The 19207-nt window shown below is 34.7% G+C and overlaps 1 protein-coding gene across 3 annotated transcripts in view; it reads right to left on the bottom strand.

The window, feature by feature from the left end:
- Nucleotides 1-19207, bottom strand: part of VPS13B (vacuolar protein sorting 13 homolog B) — an 804491-nt gene that overhangs the window by 782582 nt on the left and 2702 nt on the right. For all 3 annotated transcript variants that reach the window (XM_007457167.1, XM_007457166.1, XM_007457168.1), the window contains exon 3: nt 6474-6617. In XM_007457167.1, coding sequence (XP_007457229.1) covers nt 6474-6617 — 144 coding nt within the window. The remainder of the gene's footprint in view (nt 1-6473; nt 6618-19207) is intronic.

Genomic DNA, 19207 nt, shown 5'->3' with positions numbered 1-19207 from the left:
AAAAAAAAAAAAATATATATATATATATATATATATATATCCATACAGTAGAATACTACTCAGTAATAAAAAGGAACAAATCATTGATACACATACCAACTTGGTTGAACTTCGAGGGATTTATATTAAGTGAAAAAATCTATGCTCAAAATATTACATACTGTATGATTCCATTTATATTTGTTATTTTTGAAATAAAATTATATAAAATGAGGACAGGTTAGTGGCTGCCAGGGATCAGGGGGGAGGGAAAGTGATAGTACAGTTAAAAGGAGTAGCACAAGGAAGCCTTGTTATGGTGATATACTTTTATATCTCGATCAAGGTGGCGGTGGTTTCACAAAACTACGCGTGATGAAACACAAAAACAAAACAAAAAGGCAGCCAAACAACTGTATTTACAAACAATATATCTGATAAAGGGTTAATACCCAAAACATACAAAGAATTTATGTAACGCAACATCAAAAACAACAAACAACCCAATTAAAAAAATAGGCAGAGGACCTGAACAGACATTTTTCCAAAGAAGATATAAAGATTGCCAACAGATACATGAAGGAATGCTCAACATCATTAATCATCAGGGGAATGAAATTATCAAAACCACAATGAGATATCACCTCACACCTGTCAGGCTATTATCAAAAAGACAACAAATAACACAAGTTGGTAAGGATGTAGAGAAAAGGGAATCCTCATGTACAGTTGCTGGGAATGTTAGTTGGTACAGCCACCATGGAAAACAATAAGAAAGTTCCTCAAAAAATTAAACTACCATATGATCCAGGAATCCCACTTTTCCAAAGAAAACAAAACACTAATTTGAAAGGATATATGCACCACTATGTTCATTACAGCATTATTTACAACAACCAAAATATGGAAGCAACCTAAGTGTCCATCAATAAATGAATGGAGAAAATGTAGTATATACACACATACACAAAATGAAATAGTACTCAGCCATAAAAAAGAATGAAATCCTGCCACATGCAACACCATGGATGGACCTAGAGGGCATTATGCTAAATGAATAAATCAGAGAAACAAATACCATATGATTTCACTTATATGTGGAATTCAAAAACAAAACAAATTAACAAATATAACAAAATTGAAACAGACGCATATATACAGAGAACAAACAGGTGACTGCCGGAGGGGGAGGGTGTCAGAGAAAGAATGAAGAAGGTGAGGCAGATTAAGAGGTACAAATTTCCAGTTATAAAATAAATAAATCAAGGGGATATAATGTACAGCCTGAGGAACATAGGCAGTAATACTGTAACAATTTGTATGGTGACAGTATGGTGATAACTAGACTCATTCTGTTATCATTTTGTAATATACAAAAATATAGAATCACTATGTTGCCCACCTGAAAGTAATATAAGTTAATTATACTTCAATTAAAAATAATTAAATTTTAAAAAGAAAAATACATATGAAAGTAAATATAAATCTCACTGGTAAAGGTAAATATACAGTAAATGCAGTAGATTAATTACTTATAAAGCTATGATGTGTGAAGGTTAAAAGACAAAAGCAGTAAAAAGAACTATAACTACAATAATTAGTTGAGGGATACACAAGATAAAAAGATGTAAAATGTGACATCAAAAACATAACACATTGTGGGGGATAAAAATGTAGAGCTTTAGAATGCATTCAAACATGTTGTTATCAACTTAAAATAGGCTGTTATAAACATATGCTGTTATATATAAGCCTCATGGTAACCACAAAGCAAAAACCTACAGCAGATATGCAAAAGATAAAGGAAGGATTCTAAGCTTACCACTAAGACAGTCATCAAATTACAAATGAAGAGAGAAAGAAGAAAGGAAATACAAAACAGCCAGAAAACAGTTAACAAAATGGCATTAAGTACCTACCTATCAATAAACACTTCAAATGTAAATGGACTACATTCTCCAATCACAAGAAATAGAGCGGTGAAAGGATAAAAAACAAGACCTAACTATATGTTGCCTACCAGAGACTCACTTCAGATACAAGGACTGAAAGTGAAAGGATGGAAAAAGATATTCCATTCAAATAGAAACATTTAAAAGAAAGCTGGGGTAGCTATACTTATATCAGACAAAATAGACTTTGAAAGAAAGATGGTAGTAAGAGAAAAAGAAGGGCATTACATAATGATAAAGGGGTCAATCCAACAAGAGGATGTAACATTTGTAAGTATTTATGCACCCAATATAAAAGGATTCCCTAGGGGAAGTAAAGACAGCTACTCATAATTTATAGGGAACTCTAAGTCTCATTTTTCATAGAAGGAATCTACAGACAGAACCTAGACTACGCTATCTGCTAGTATCATCATCACCATCACTAACCTGTACTAGTGCAAGTGAGGGAATCAATAATAGTACAATAAATTCCACAACCTAAGTCAGCAATTCTGAGCCCTTACTCAATGTGTGAAAAGGTAGTTGTTTTAGGCCATTTGGGCTGCTATAACAAAACACCACAGACTGGGTAGCTAATAAACAACAGAAATTTATTTCTCATAGCTCTGGAGGCTAGGAATTCCAAGGTCAAGGTGCCAACCTGGACTGGCGAGGGCCCTTTTTCTGGTTCATGGCCAGTGCCTTTTCACTGCATCCTCACTTGGCAGAAGGGGTTAGGGATCTCTCTGGAGCCTCTTTTAAAAGGCACTACTGAGCCCATGTGCCACAACCACAGAAGCCTGAGCACCTAGAGCCTGTGCTCCACAACAAGAGAAGCCACCGCAATGAGAAGCCTGCTCACCGCAACAAAGAGTAGCCCCCGCTCTCCACAACTAGAGAAAGCCCGCGTGCAGCAACGAAGACACAACACAGCCAAAAATAAATAAATAAAATAAATTTATTTAAAAATTTAAAAAAAAAATAAAAGGCACTAATCTCATTCATGAGGTCTCCACTCTCATGACAAGCATCTTCCCAAGGCCCCACTTCCTAATACCATCATCTCTGGGGGTTAGGGCTTCAACATATGAATTTTGGAGGGACATACTCAAACCACAGCAGCAGTCAACCAGATTAATCCAGCCTCAGATAAGAGAATTAAAGTGTTAAGAAAATAAATAAAAGGCCATGTAAATATTGTTAATATCCTTAGCAAAACTTCCAATAACCAATTTCCACTGCATCAAAACACGCAAGGAAAGAGGACAGGCAAGATTGCTCTGTAACTCCGAGCATTAACCAGGATTTAAAAGCACATATCGTGTTGGCCAAAGAGTTTGTTCAGTTAATGGATACGTTGTTCAATAAAGTTCCAGGTGAAAATGAAAAATGTTTTTACTTAAAACCAAATGAACTTTTTGGCCAACCCAATACATTAACAAAAAGCTTAGTTTTTTATCTCAAGTTTTGAATGGTACTTATAGTTTTGGTTTAGGTTCTAAAGATTTTTTAAAGTTTTTTTGTTTGTTTGTTTTTATGAATAACAAGTATCACTTCTATAAAGAGCCTTACAAATGGTTACATTTATTAGGTCAAAAGATTTTGAAAGTTTACTTTCTAGGTGGCACAAAGGCCAGAATAAATTAGTACTTTAAAAATAAATTTCTGGGCCTCCCTGGTGGCGCAGTGGTTGAGAGTCCGCCTGCCGATGCGGGGGATACAGGTTCGTGCCCCGGTCCGGAAGGATCCCACGTGCCGCGGAGCGGCTGGGCCCGTGGGCCATGGGCGCTGAGCTTGCGCATCCGGCAACGGGAAAGGCCACGACAGTGAGAGGCCCACATATCGCAAAAAATATATAAATAAATAAATAAATAAATAAATTTCTACTCTCTTTAGATTGAAGAAGCTTTTTGCAAGACTTATTATTAACACAATGAGCAGAGAAAGCATACACAATCAAAGAATAAAAGAACTATGTAGCAAGTCTTGCCCTAGTTTACAGGTGAGGCCCACAGAGGATAAACAAAAATATGCAAACGGAGAGGAGCACATAGTTAAATGTAAGTTATTGGTAAGGTTTTCATTCTTGAGCCGTATGCTGGGTCCACAAGTATTTATTAGATTAGCCTAGAGTGGACAAAACTAGCTAAATAAACAAGTCAGACCTGGACCACTAGTGATAATGTCATGAATCAAATTCTGTGTCTCAAGTCCAAAAGGTAAAAGAAAACAGTTCAAATCTACAGGATCTAAAGGTGGGTATGACTGACACAGATACGTCTCTCAGAGTAAATAGCATATTTACCAAGTGAAATATCAATATATTAAACTAATTCAGACTGGACATCAAGGTGACTTTATCTTACCTAACACAACAACTTAGTCACCTGTGCATCAAAAAAATCTCTATAATTAAAAATGATCACAGAGACATGTTAAGGAAGTATACTATAACTATTATCAAAAGAGTCACAATCATTATAAATCTCTTTTTCTAAGTAGCTTTTGTGGAAATTATATAAATAACTTGCAATGCTTTTCTGTGCACTGACGAGTAAAATAAAAATCAACAAATGTTAGGATTTAATTGAACTTTACAAACTACACATGCCTTCTTATCAAGAAATTCAGCAATATTGTTTTTTTATAATGATTTCTGAATAAACCTCAGATTTCTAACTTTTAAATTTCATTTTATTACATTCTCATACAATACTATTTTTAACAGATTCATACCTATAACTCTAAAAGGCCCCTTCATTTAACCTACCATCCACACTAATTTTATTTAGAAAATAAGTCTTTTCTTCATTGTGCATCTATAATAATTTGAAATAATATAAATCAAATATGGGCTTACTCAATTTTACTAACACATATACAGTTTTTTAACTTAATTTCCTATTATACTAATCAAAGCTTAAAATAGGAAAATAAACTATTTTAAAATGTGTTTCATCTATAATGTTTTTACTAAGAAATTAATTCCAATCACTAGCATAAACTCAAGTATAACTCTCCAGGGGTGTACAACGCTGAATAATTTGTCCAAATGTCAACTGCAATTTTCAAAAATCCTTTCTACCTCAAAATTTTTAACATCTGTAAAAAATACTTGTTTTGAGAGTGGTTTACATTCATGACACTTGACCTTTTGCTGTACACACCACAAAATTCAAGTTTCAAATACCATATAAGCAGGAAATCTGATCATTCCTGCAGTAGCCATCTGCATGGTCCAATATCAAATATTAGTTCTAGGTTACACTAAGTCATGTGTTACAAATCTTTTTCTGCAGCCTCTATAATTAGTTGTAATTTGCCTCTTTTAAAATGTGTTTCTTATGGGACATCTGGCCTTGAAACTTCCACCTTCCCATTGAAAAAACACTTAGTGTCTGGATTTTTTTTTTTTTTTTTCACTTAATATGGAGCACTGCATGGGTGGTATAACCAAGTCCAGACTTCTTTTAAAAAAATTAAATTCCAGGAACAGATGATGATTAAGAACCATTTAAGTATTACCAAATATAAATGTAAAATAAAACTTTGTTGCACATAACTATCTACAGATTCCTAAATCAATCTGCCAGATATTTAAAGTTCCCAAAATAAATTTTAATGAGAGTATAGCATTGGTCTACTCACTTCCAGGAACTACATTAGTTAAGTTAAATTGCATAATAAAGGTTTGGAATTAGAGATTTCACAGAAAGAAAAACAGTTTTGAGCCCAGTAGGTTTATATGACACTCAAAGTATCTACTGCAAATAGGAAATGATTTTAGCAATTTATAAATAACCTTTACTCATTCCACAGAAATTGAAATTTAATAATACTCATCAATTCACTTGATCTAGAAAGGCTTCCTTAAAACGGAAAATTAAATATGGGGTAAGGAAAAAGTAATAAAAATGAAAGACAGAGACACTACTTTTATACAGGATAAAAGTGGAAGAATTCATCACAATATGCTGCTGACCACACCTGTTTGCTTCCTAGATTAGAAAATTTTTGGTAGAAACTCCTTAAAAATCGCTATTATACCTTAACAAAAACACTGAAAAGAAATGTAACATGGGTCAGAGAAGAAAGAAGTCAGAAAAAAATCAGTTTCTGATGACAAAACCTCAAAGACACAATGAAATTAGGTATGAAGGGAAATTCAATATATTTTCATCTTCTCAAAAGATAACCTGAGAAATTTCCATCTCATTTAGAAATGTCACTTTGCAAAAATTCAAAAACCTTCACCTAAAAATTGGACAATCAGGCCCCATTTCTGGCAGATATAGGTAATAAGCAATATGCATAATCCCTATTAAGGCTATGATCAGATTAAGTAAAATGAGTATGAAAATAACCATTAGGATGTTTTATCCAAATTTAAGAAAACCCTTTTGCAATTAATTATGTTACTTTAATAGGTATGTAAAAAAAAATTAAGTGTATGAGCTAAAATTTGTTTATGTAAAACCTGACACATTCCAAAAGTTAAAAAAATATCAAATGCTAATAACTATTAAAATTGGTTAACAACTAGGTTTAATAATTTCTTACCTGTATCCCATCTTTAAGTTTCAAAATACATTCCATTGTATTGATGGTAATTACCACTGGTTCTGAACCCAGTTTTGTCCACGGTACATGGATCCTCAGTTCGTGAATATGTCCACTTAAAAAAGTGAATGGTAATTTCAATTCCTTAAAACACAAAATATTAAATAAAATTTAGTAAGTGCTTAATATTTTTTTCATTCTAAAATCCAAAATACTTTCTGAAAAGAAAAATAAAATTTCCAACACAAAAATATTCTGGAAATTACTTTTCATCAAAAAAGAGCATTGAGATACGTTCAGTACATTACTCCTTTCTGCCCGTGGACGCTGCCAAGCAAGCATCGTTGACGTCTCCCTCCTCCACTGCCATCACGTCTAAGTCAGAGTCTCCCAAAGAGCCCGAACAGCTGAGGCAGCTCTTCATCGGAGGTTTGAGCTTTGAAACAACCAATGAGTGTCTGAGGAGCCATTTTAAGCAATGGGAACGCTCACAGATTGTGTGTAATGAGGGATGCAAACACCAAGCACTCCAGAGGCTTCCAGTTTGTCACATATGCCGCTGTGGAGAAGGTGGATGCAGCCATGAATGCAAGGCCACATAAGGTGGATGGAAGAGTTGGGGAACCAAAGAGGGCCGTCTCAAGATTCTCAAAGACCTGGTGCCCACTTAACTGTGAAAAAGATTTTTGTTGGTGGCATTAAAGAAAACACTGAAGAACACCACCTAAGAGATTGTTTCGAACAGTACGGGAAAACTGAAGTGATTGAAATCATGACTGACCGAGGCAGTGGCAAAAAGGGAGGCTTTGCTTTCATAACCTTTGATGACCATGACTCCGTAGACAAGACTGTCATTCAGAAATACCACACTGTGAATGGCCACAACTGTGAAGTAAGGAAAGCCCTATCTCAGCAAGAGATGGCTAGTGCTTCATCCAGCCAAAGAGGTCGAAGTGGTTCTGGAATCTTTGGTGGTGGTCGTGGAGGGGGTTTTGGTGGGAATGACAGCTTTGGTCATGGAGGAAACTTCAGTGGTCGAGGTGGCTTTGGTGGCAGCGGCGGTGGTGGTGGATATGGTGGCAGTGGGGATGGCAGTAATGGATTTGGTAATGATGGAAGCAATTTTGGAGGTGGTGGAAGCTACAATGATTTTGGCAATTACAACAACCAATCTTCAAATTTGGGACCCATGAAAGGAGGAAACTTTGGAGAAGTTCTGGCCCCTGTGGTGGTGGAAGCCAATACTTTGCCGAACCACAAAACCAAGGTGACTATGGAGGTTCCAGCAGCAGCAGTAGCTATGGCAGTGGCAGAAGGTTTTGATTACTGCCAGGAAACAAAGCTTAGCAGGAGAGGAGAGCCAGAGAAGTGACAGGGAAGCTACAGGTTACAAAAGATTTGTGAACTCAGCCAAGCACAGTTGTGGCAGGGCCTAGCTGCTACAAAGAACACGTTTTAGACAATACTCATGTGTATGGGCAAAAAAACTCAAGGACTGTAATTGTGACTAACTGTATAACAGGTTATTTTAGTTTCTGCTCTGTGGAAAGTATAAAGCATTCCAACAAAGGGTTTTAATGTAGATTTTTTTTTTTTTTTTGCACCCATGCTGTTGATCGCATGATCATGACGCTGAATAAATGTGTCTTTAAAAAAAAAAAGGCAGCATCAATGGACTTCCCTGGTGGCACAGTGGTTGAGAATCCACCTGCCAATGCAGGGGACACAAGTTCGATCCCTGATCCGGGAAGATCCCACACGCCTCAGAGCAACTAAGCCCATGCGCCACAACTACTGAGCCTGTGCTCTAGAGCCCACGAGCCACAACTACTGAAGCCCGCGCACCTATAGCCCGTGCTCCACAACAAGAGAAGCCACTGCAATGAGAAGCCCGCGCACGGCAACAAAGAGTAGCCCCCACTCTCGCAGCTGGAGAAAGCTCACGCGCAGCAACAAAGGCCCAGCACAGCCAAAAATAAATAAATAAATTTATTTTTTAAAAAAAGCAGCATCAAATAACTTGTTAAACTATAGTTAATGATAAACTACAAAAACTTATTGTGCAAGTTACATTTAATAAGCTACTTAACCTGTGCAGGCCTCTATTTCTTATTTTGCTAAATGGAAATAATAACAGAATATGATAGTAAGGCAAGTTTAAAGAGAACGGAATTAAAGATAGGAGAATGACCTGACAAAAGAAAAACGGACCAACTTAGAAAAAAAATTTATTGAGCTTTACCTAATTAAAGATTGTACCTGGATACTATTTGGTCATAAATTCTAAGTGTTTTCTGACTGGTTTCCATTATTATTAAAAAGGTTAGACGTGTGCTAACGCATGTATATGGAATCTAAAAAAACGACACTGATGAACCTAGTGGCAGGGCAGAAATAAAGATACAGACGTAGAGAATGGACTTGAAGATACAGCAGGGGAAGGGCAAGCTGGGACAAAGTGAGAGTAGCACTGACATATACACACTACCAAATGTAAAATGGATGGCTAGTGGGAAGCTGCTACACAGCACAGGGAGATTAGCCCAATGCTCTGTGATGACCTAGAAGGGTGGGATAGAGGGTGGGAGGGAGGCTCAAGAGGGAGGGGATATGGGGATATATGTATACATATAGCTCTGATTCACTTTGTTGTACAGCAAAAACTAACACAACATTGTAAAGCAATTATACTCCAGTAAAGATGGGAAAAAAAAAGGCACTTCCTCTCAAAAAAAAGAAAAAAAAAGTTAGAAATGAAAACATAAATGTTACCACAATCACTTTATACTAAATTGTTTCACCTTCAGATAAAACGTTACAAACCAACAAAAGAAAAAAACAAATTTGTACTTGGACTATATCTCAATCACATTCTTGTAACTCTATTTGTGAAAGTTAAGATAAATATTAAGCTATTCATTCATCTAAGAATTGTCCACCTACTTGGTTTAGCAACAGAGTAGCAATATAGCTAAATACATACAGACAGTACAGCAAAGTGGTTAAGACCAATAACTCTAGAGCCAGCACGAGTGGATTTAATCCTACCTCTGCTACTTACTAGCACAATGACAATAGGCAAGTTGTATTAAAGTATGTGTCTCAGTTTCTTTATCTGTAAAACTGGATAATAGTAGTGTATTTGAGGATTAAATGAATTAATTTATATAAAGCACTTAGGACACTGTCTTCCTCAAAGAGCAATCAATATAAAGATGCTAACTATTTATTATTACAAACGTATAAGCCTCCTTTATGTCTTCACAAGTTTTTTTAAAGGGCAGAATACTAAAAATCTACTTCTACTATTCTAATGGAATGTCACAATTTTTAAACAGTTCTCATTATTTCATTAATTTTAAAGTTGCAGTAATTTCTCCCAGCATTAATCAATGGGACAGATTATATTTTGATCAGTGTCTATAATGAAGACAATGTTTACCGAGCACTTACTGTGTACCACACACTGCTTTAAGCACTTTACTTGCATGCAAAATTTAATCTTTGTAAGTACCCCAAAAAGTAAATACTATTACACCCACTTTACAGATAAAAAATCTGAGGCATGGAAAGGTCAACTAACTTTCAAAAATGACTCAGCTAGGAGCTCTGTGACTCAAAACCAGAAACTATGATGCCAGAGCCCTTCCTCTTATCAACAACTATACTGCACCTAACTTTCATTATGAGCACTGAATACATTTCCATTGGTTATACATCCATTTGGATAATGTTCCAATGACATCTCCATCTCTACCCTTGACTTGTGTAACAATGATACATTTGTGAAACGGCTACCAAATGGTAGTCTATGGACACAAATTGGCTTTTCTTAGGCAGAAGTTAAAAGACATCTGAACCAAACTCAAGACCTTGGTATCACCAGAATGTTACTAATCATCTGAATAACTAACAAAACACTAACACAAAAGGCAGCATTCTACATTAAAACATGGAATTTTGAACCATATGGCCCATGTTGGAGATCCAACTGAAGTTCAACACTTATTAATTATCTGACTATAAAGCAAGATCATTTCCATTTCCTCATCACAGAGTTGTTGTGATAAACAAATAAGAACACATTTATGCCTTGTAAAAGGTAAAAGAAAATGCTGACTGTTATAATAAATGGATCATCCTGAGGTAACCACAAAGAAATGATTTTCTTTTCATTCCTTCTCCTTCTCAAAATATATTGTACAACTTAAAAATATTCTATTTACTTGTAACTACTCAGAAATACATTGTGAAAAATACATCCCTAAAACCAGAATATCTATGGCTGCACAAAGGATATAGTAATGAAAAATTTAGAGAACTGACTAGCTCTCATAAATATAATTCTAGGTAAGCAATTAAAAAATATTCTCACACAGAAAAAAGGGATACTTGAAAAATGAATAGAGCAGGCCACAAAAGCAAAAATATAAGAAAAGGACTACATCAAACCTAAAAACCTCCACAGAGCAAAGAAAACACTCAGCAAAGTGGAAAGGCAACCCACGTGAGAGAAACTATTTGTAAACCATATTATCTGATAAGGGGTTAAAATCTAGAATATATAAAGAACTATGACAACTCAACAACAAAAAAACAAATAATTCAATTTTAAAAATGGGGAGATGACTCGAACAAACATTTTCAAAAAGCATATACAAATGGCTAACAAATAGAGGAAAACATGCTCACCATCATTAATTGTCAGAGAAATGCAAATCAAAACCACAATGACATATCATCTCACACCTGTTATAATGGCACCTATCCAAAAAAAAAACCCACCACAGGAAGTGATAAGTGTGGTGAGTATATGAAAAACATAGAACCCTTGTGCACTGTTGATGAAAATGTAAAATAGTGCAGCCACTATAGAAAACAGTATGGAGATTCTTCAAACAATTAAAAACAGAATTACCATATGATCCAGCAATCTCAGGTCTGAGCACAAACTAAAAAGAAATGAAACCAGGATCCTGAAAACATATTTATACAACCATATTTTTTGCAGCATTATTCACAATAGTCAAGAGGTGGATACAACCTAATGTCCACTGAAAGATAAATGTATAAAGAAAATGTGGTATATACACATGATGAAATATTATTCAGTCTTTAAAAAGGAAATTCTGTCATATGCTACAACATATAATGAACCTCAAGGATATTGTACTAAATGAAATAAGCCAGTCACACAAAGACAAATATTGTCTGATTCCACTTCTACAATGTACCTAAATCAGTCAAATTCTTAGACACATAAGTAGAACAGTGGTTGCCAGGGGCTGGGGGAAGAGAGAAAAGGGAAGTAGTTTTTCAGTGGGTACAGAATTTAAGTTTTGGAAGATGAAAAGTTCTAGAGATCTGTTGAACAACAATGTATTGGGTTGGCCAAAAAGTGCATTCATGTTTTTCCGTTATACATTATGGAAAAACCCAAAGAAACTTTTTGGCCACCCCAATATATATAATTAACACGACTATCCACTTAAAAATGGTTAAGATGGTAAATTTTATGCTATATGCTTTTTACCACAAAATAAAAATGAATGTAAGACAGGACTTCAAGAATTCTAAGTTAGAAGGTTGGCAAATCCTCTCCCCAGAAAGCAGTGACAAAACTGGACAAAGTTATTAAAAACAACAAATCTCAGTGGCAATAAGGGAAGGCTACCCTGAGGTCACAACAGCAGTTGGTGCAAGAAACTAAACAGAAGACCAGCCAGAAAATTAACAGAGAAATCCAGAGAACAAGACAGCCAAAGATGGCCTTGCTATGACCTCAGTATCCCTGGTAACCTGGAAAGCTATTTGTATGTGCCAGGCTGTGCTTACTTAGACAACACGACACTGGAGAGATCCCTAACAATCTACTCATCCTTGGTTGACCAAGAAGCCTTGTAAACAGTAAGTAAAAACATGGATCAGATTTGTAAACTCCTTGAACTTTGAAAGCATTATCTAGTACATGTATATGTCCCATGCCAAAAAGCAGAAGCCTTATTGGTTCAAAAGTTTAAACAACCTCTAGCCAATCACTGGCTGATGACTCAATTATAGTGACCCAAGGGTAATCCCTAGAAAGCCAAGCCTAAAAACAGAAAGAATTGGGGGAGAAAAAAAAAAAACTGAGCACAGTCATCAGAGGCCACACACTGCAGAGGAAACAGATAACACATATTTAGCCCAGGCAAGGCACTAAACAAATACATAAACCAATAGCAACAACAAATATCCCCAGAGAGAAGAAATGAGAATGCAGAGTTGCTAAAGCATATTATCCAAAACGTCCAGTTTTCAACTAAAAATTGTGAAACATGAAAAGCATGCAAAGTAGTCAATAAAACTATCTCTGAGGATGCACAAATGTAGGACTTACTACACAAGGACTTCAAAACATCTATTATAAATATGTTCAAAGAAATAAAGGAAGCTATATTTAAATAATTAAAGGAATATATGACCACAACGATTCATCAAGTAGAGAATACCAAGAATGAGATAGAAATTATAAAAAAAAAAATAGAAATTTTTGAGTTTAAAAATACAATAAATGAAATTAAAAATTCACTGAAAGAACTGAACATCAGATTTGAGCTGGCAGAAGAAAGAATCAGCAAATTCACACCCAGACATATCAAAGCAAAAACTTTGAAAGTCTAGGACAAGAAGAAAATCTTGAAAGCAGAAACAGAAAATCAACTTGTCACATACAAGAAAACTCTTAGGAGATTAAAAGCTAACTTGTCATTACAAACAGTAAGGGCAAAAAGGCAGTGAGATGATATATTTAAATAACAAAAGAAAATAACCATCAACCAAAAATCCTATATCCAGCAAAAGTATACTTCAAAAATGAAGGTGAAATAAAGGCATACCGAAATAAACAAAGTCTCAGGTAATTCTTTGTAACAATACTAAAAGAAGTTCTTTGGACAGAAAGGAAGCAATACCAGATTGTAACTCAAAGCCACACAAACAGCACTAACAGAAGTATATATGTAGATAATTATTAAAAGACAGTATAAATGTTTTCTTCTTTTTTCTTCTGATTCAAAAGGCAATCACAAAAAACAATTATAACATTGATATATTAGGTTTATAACAAAGAAATGCAATAAGTGTGAAAATAGTACCACAGAGAGAGAAGAAATGAAGCTATAGTGGAGACAGTTTCTGTACTTTAATGGAATAAAGTTAGCATTAATCTCAAATAGACTGTGATAAATTAGATGCATATTGTAATCCTCTAAGCAACCACTAAGAAAATAACTCAAAATAAATTAAAAATCAAAGGAATTAAAATGCAATACTAAAAAATATCTACTTAATAGTAAAGAAAGTAGCAAAGGATTATGAGAGAAACAAAAAAGACATGAGACACTTAGAAAATAGCAAAATGGTAGACAGAAATCCAACCATATGAATAAAAACAAAATGTGAATGGATTAAATATTCCAATCAAAAGGCAAAGATTGCTTCCATGTCCTGGCTATTGTAAATAGTGCTGCAATGAACACTGAGGTGCATGTGTCTTTCTGAAATACAGTTTTCTCTGGGTATACTGCCAGTAGTGGGACTGCTGGGTCATATGGCAGCTCTACTTTTAGTTTTTTAAGGAACCTCCATACTGTTCTCCATAGTGGCTGTATCAATTTACATTCCCACCAACAGTGTAAGAGGGTTCCCTTTTCTCCACACCCGCTCCAGCATTTGTTGTTTGTAGATTTTTTGATGATGACCATTCTGACTGGTGTGAGGTGATACCTCACTGTAGTTTTGATTTGCACTTCTCTAATAATTAGTGATGTTGAGCATCTTTTCATGTGTTTGTTGGCCATCTGTATGTCTTCTTTAGAGAAATGTCTACTTAGGTCTTCCACCCATTTTTTGATTGGTTGGTTTTTTTTTTGACATTGAGCTAAATGAGCTTTTTGTATATTTTGGAGACTAATCCTTTGTCAGTTGCTTCGTTTGCAAATATTTTCTCCCAATCTGAGGGCTGTCTTTTCATCAACAGAGGAATGGATAAAGAAGATGTGGTACATATATACAGTGGAATATTACTCAGCCATAAAAAAGTAATGAAATTGGGTCATTTGCAGAGATGTGGATGGACCTAGAGACTGTCATAGCGAGTGAAGTAAGTCAGAAAGAGAAAAACAAATATCGTATATTAACACATATATATGGATCTAGAAAAATCGTATAGATGATCTTCTTTGCAAGCCAGAAATAGAGACACAGACATAGAGAACAAATGATGCCAAGGGTGAAGGGTGGTGGGGTGGAATGAACTGGGAGATTGGGATAGTGATACTATGTATAAAATAGATAACTAATGAGAACATACTATATAGCACAGGGAACTCTACTCAATGCTCCATGTTGACCTAAATGGGAAGAAAATCCAAAAAAGAGGGGATACATGTATATGTATAGCTGATTCATTTTGCTATACAGCAGAAACTAACACAACATTGTAAAGCAACTATACTTCCAAGAAAAATTAATTTTTAAAAAAAGGCAAAGATTGTCAGACTGGATTTTAAAAACTAGTAAGATCCAACTATATGCTCTCTGCAAGAGACATACTTTAGATTCAAAAACACAAATAGGTTGAAAATAAGAAAAAGGTGTGTTTTTTTTTCATTTTTCTGTATAGATACAGATAACAGACTGGTGGTTGCCAGAGGCAATGGGGTGGAAAGTGAACGAAATGGGTAAAGGTGGTCAAAAGATACAAGCTTCTAGTTATAAAATTTTAAAAGTTCTGGGATATAATGTACAGCATGGTGAGTACAGTTAATAATACTGTATTCCATATTTGAAAGCTGCTAAGAGAGTAAATCTTGAAAGTTCTCATCACAACTTTTTTAACTATGTGTGGTGACATATGTTAACTGGGCTTAATTTGGTGATCATTTTGCAATATATACAAATATCAAATCATTACATTGTACACCTGAAACAATATAACACTATATGTCTTTTACACTGTAATAAAAAAATTAATAAACAAGATCCCAGGAAGTCATGTGATCCAGTTTCTTGCCTTGAATACATCAAATCACCATATTTTCTTGCTATTTAGGGAAATGGTATGGTATTCTATTTTAGGCATATAAAGAATTTTAATTTCTATGATCTTAATTTCCAGCAGTATTTTCCCCTGGTTTTCATATGAGTGTTCTCCAATGCAAATAAGTAACAATTAAAAACAGTTTATCCTAGTCATAGGTTGAAAATACAGCAGATGAAATTTTAAAGAATTGTTGAAGCCAAATAACATGTCCATAAAACTTTCAAACAGTGTGGTACCAGGCTTGAAGAAACACAACACAAGGCAAAAGTGGTAAGATAGTTTAAAATGCAGTATACTGAGGGGAAAAAGAAAACATGTATCATGCAACCAGTAACCATAAGAGGTAATTACCCTATTATCAGATAAAATCGACTTTAAGAAAAAAAACTGTTACTGAAGATAACAAGGGACCCTTTATAATGATGGGTAAATTCAAGAAGAAAATATATACAAATGAACTTATTTACAAAATAGAAACAGACTCACAGATTTCGAAAACAAACCTATGGTTACCAAAGGGGAAACGTGGTGGGGTGAGATAAATTAGGAGTTTGGGATTAACATACACACACTACCATATATAAAATAGATAATCAACAAGAACCTACTGTATGGCACAGGGAACTCTACTCAATATTCTGTAATAATCTACATGGGTAAAGAATCTGAAAAAGAATGAGCATATGTATATGTATAACTGAATCACTTTGCTGTACACCTGAAACTAACACAACATTGTAAATCAACTAGACTCCAATAAAACTTTTTTTAAAAAGAAGAAAATATAAAACATATATGAGCATAGCAACAGAGGCCCAAAATACATAAATCAAAAACTGACAAAAGTGAGAAGAGAAATAATTCAATAACTTACAATAATAAACAGGACAGAAAATCAACAAAGATATAGAAGACCTGAAAAACACTATCAACCAATCTAGACCTTACATCTATAAACCATTCCATCCAACATCTGCAAAAATACACTGCTATCTCAAGGAAAATCAGAAAATGTTTGAACTGAATGAAAATAAAAACACAACATACCAAAATTCACAGGATGCAGCTAAAGAAACGTAGAGCTGTAAATGGTAAATGTCTATAGTAGAAAAAGAGAACTATCTCAAATCAATAACCTAGGCTTCTACCTGCAGGCAGCAGAAAAACAAACTGAACCAAACTAAACAAGCTAACCCAAACTGAACAAACAAAAACAAGGACCACAATACCAAAAAAGGCAGGAGAGGAAGAGGGCAAATGCAGTTAAACTATTGTAAGATTATTCAGGAAATGGTAAGAATGCTAATTTAAGGTAGATGCCAATAAGTCAAATATCCATTTTGTAATCTTTAGAGAAGCAACTGATATAAAAAGACTTTAAGGCAAAAAGAATTACTAGCGTGAATGAAAGAGGGACATATTTCAGAATGATTTTTTTAAGTATATTCAACAATAAGGTATCACAGTACTGAATCTGTATGCACTTAACAATGTAACTTCAAGGTATATAAAGTGAAGGTTGGCAAAACTATAAAAGGGAATAGACAAATCCACAATCATAGTTGGAGATGTTAACCATTAACATACCTCTCTTAATAACTGACAGAACAAGCAGACAATGAAAATCCATATGGATTTATAAGATTTGAAGAACTCTAATAACCAATTTGAAGCAACTGACATTTATGGAAGAATAAAGCAACAATTGTAGGATACACATTTCTCATCAATTACACATGGAATTTTTACAAAAATAAAATTTTGACCATATACTAAGTCATAAATTATAATGGATCAAAATCATAGAGAATGTGCTGACCACAATGCAGTTAAAATAGAAATCAATAACAGAAAGATAATTATTCCCTGAATGTTTGGAAGTTAAGCAACACACTTCTAAATAACCCATGGATTACATAAGAAATCAAAATGGAATTTTAAATTTTTTAAGCTGAATAATAATGAAAAGACAACATATAAAATTGTGGTGATAAAGCTAAATAGATGGTTAAAGAAAAATGTACAGTATTCAATGCACATATTAGAGTAGAAAAGGGTTGAAGAAAATCAATAACCTAAGCTTCCACCTCAAGAAGCTAGAGAAAACAATGGCAAATCAAATCCAAAGAAACAGGAAAAAAAAGAAATGATTAAAAAAAATTAGAGCAGAAATACATTACGGGGACTTCCCTGGTGGCGCAGTGGCTGAGAATCCACCTGCTAATGCAGGGCACACGGGTTTGAGCCCTGGTCCAGGAAGATCCCACATGCCACGGAGCAACAAAGCCTGTATGCCACAACTACTGAGCCTGTGCTCCAGAGCCCGTGAGCCACAACTACTGAGCCCTCATGCCACAACTACTGAAGCCCACGTGCCTAGAGCCCGTGCTCCGCAACAAGAGAAGCCACCACAATGAGAAGCCTGCGCACCGCAACAAAGAGTAGCCCCTGCTCACCTCAACTAAAGAAAGCCCATGCACAGCAAAGAAGACCCAACACAGACAAAAATAAGTAAATAAATAAATAAATTTATTTTTAAAAAAAAGAAAAGAAATACATTACAAAGAAAGCAGGAATACAATAGAAAAAAAATCAATAAAGTTGGGTTTCGACTAATTTTAATAAAGCCCTAGCAATACTAATGAAAATACAAATTACTAATATAAGCATTGCAAAGAGGATATCATAACAGTTCCTAGATTTTTTTAAGGCAACTTTAAAATGAAAAACAAAAAAAAAAAAACCAACTTTACGGCTTAAATATGACAACTTAGAGCAGAGGCAAGCAAACTTTTTCAGTAAGGAGCAAATAGTAAATATTTCAGGCTTTTGCAAGCCATGCAGACTCTGTTCCAGCACTTAACCCTGTCGTTTTAGCTTGCAAAAGCAGCCACAGACAACATGTAAACGAATGAGAACAGCTGGGCTCCAATAAAATTTTATTTACAAAGTTAGGCCCACACCATTGTTTGCTGATTTTGAGGAAATGGAGAAATTCCTTGAAAAGTGTAACTAACCAAAACTAACAAAAGGAGAAACAGAAATCTAAACAGTCCTATATCTGTTAAAGCAATTAAATCAGGAATTAAAAACTTTCCAACTAAGAAAACTCCTAACTAGTATGACTTCATGATTAATTTTTCCTAACATTTAAAAAACTGGTAAGGGGCAGTGGAGGGATAAATTGGGAGACTGGGATTGACATATACACACTACTATATGTAAAACAGATAACTAATAAGGGCCTACTGTGTACCACAGGGAACTCTACTCAGTACTCTGTAATGACCTATATGGGGGAAGAATCTTAAAAAAGAGTGGATTTATGTATATGTATAACTGATTCACTTTGCTGTACAGCATAACACAACAGTGTAAATCAACTAGACTCCGATAAAAAAATTTTTAATTAAATGTAAAAAATGTTAAAACTAATAAAGGAAAAAAGTTGGAGATTTCACATTTCCTGATTTCAAAACTTACTACAAAGTCATGGTAATCAAAACAATGTGATACTGACATAAAGACCAACATACAGACCAATGGAATCATATGGAGGGCTCAGAAATAAACCCTCCTATCAATGACCATTTGATTTTCAAGAAGGGTGCCAAGATCATTCAGTAGGGAACGGACAGTCTTTGACAAA

The sequence above is a fragment of the Lipotes vexillifer genome, unplaced genomic scaffold (assembly GCF_000442215.2).
Source record: "Lipotes vexillifer unplaced genomic scaffold, Lipotes_vexillifer_v1.1 scaffold376, whole genome shotgun sequence".
Classification (NCBI taxonomy): domain Eukaryota; kingdom Metazoa; phylum Chordata; class Mammalia; order Artiodactyla; family Lipotidae; genus Lipotes; species Lipotes vexillifer.
The sequence above is the reverse complement of the archived record's forward strand: the minus strand, read 5'-3'. Positions and strand labels throughout refer to the sequence as shown.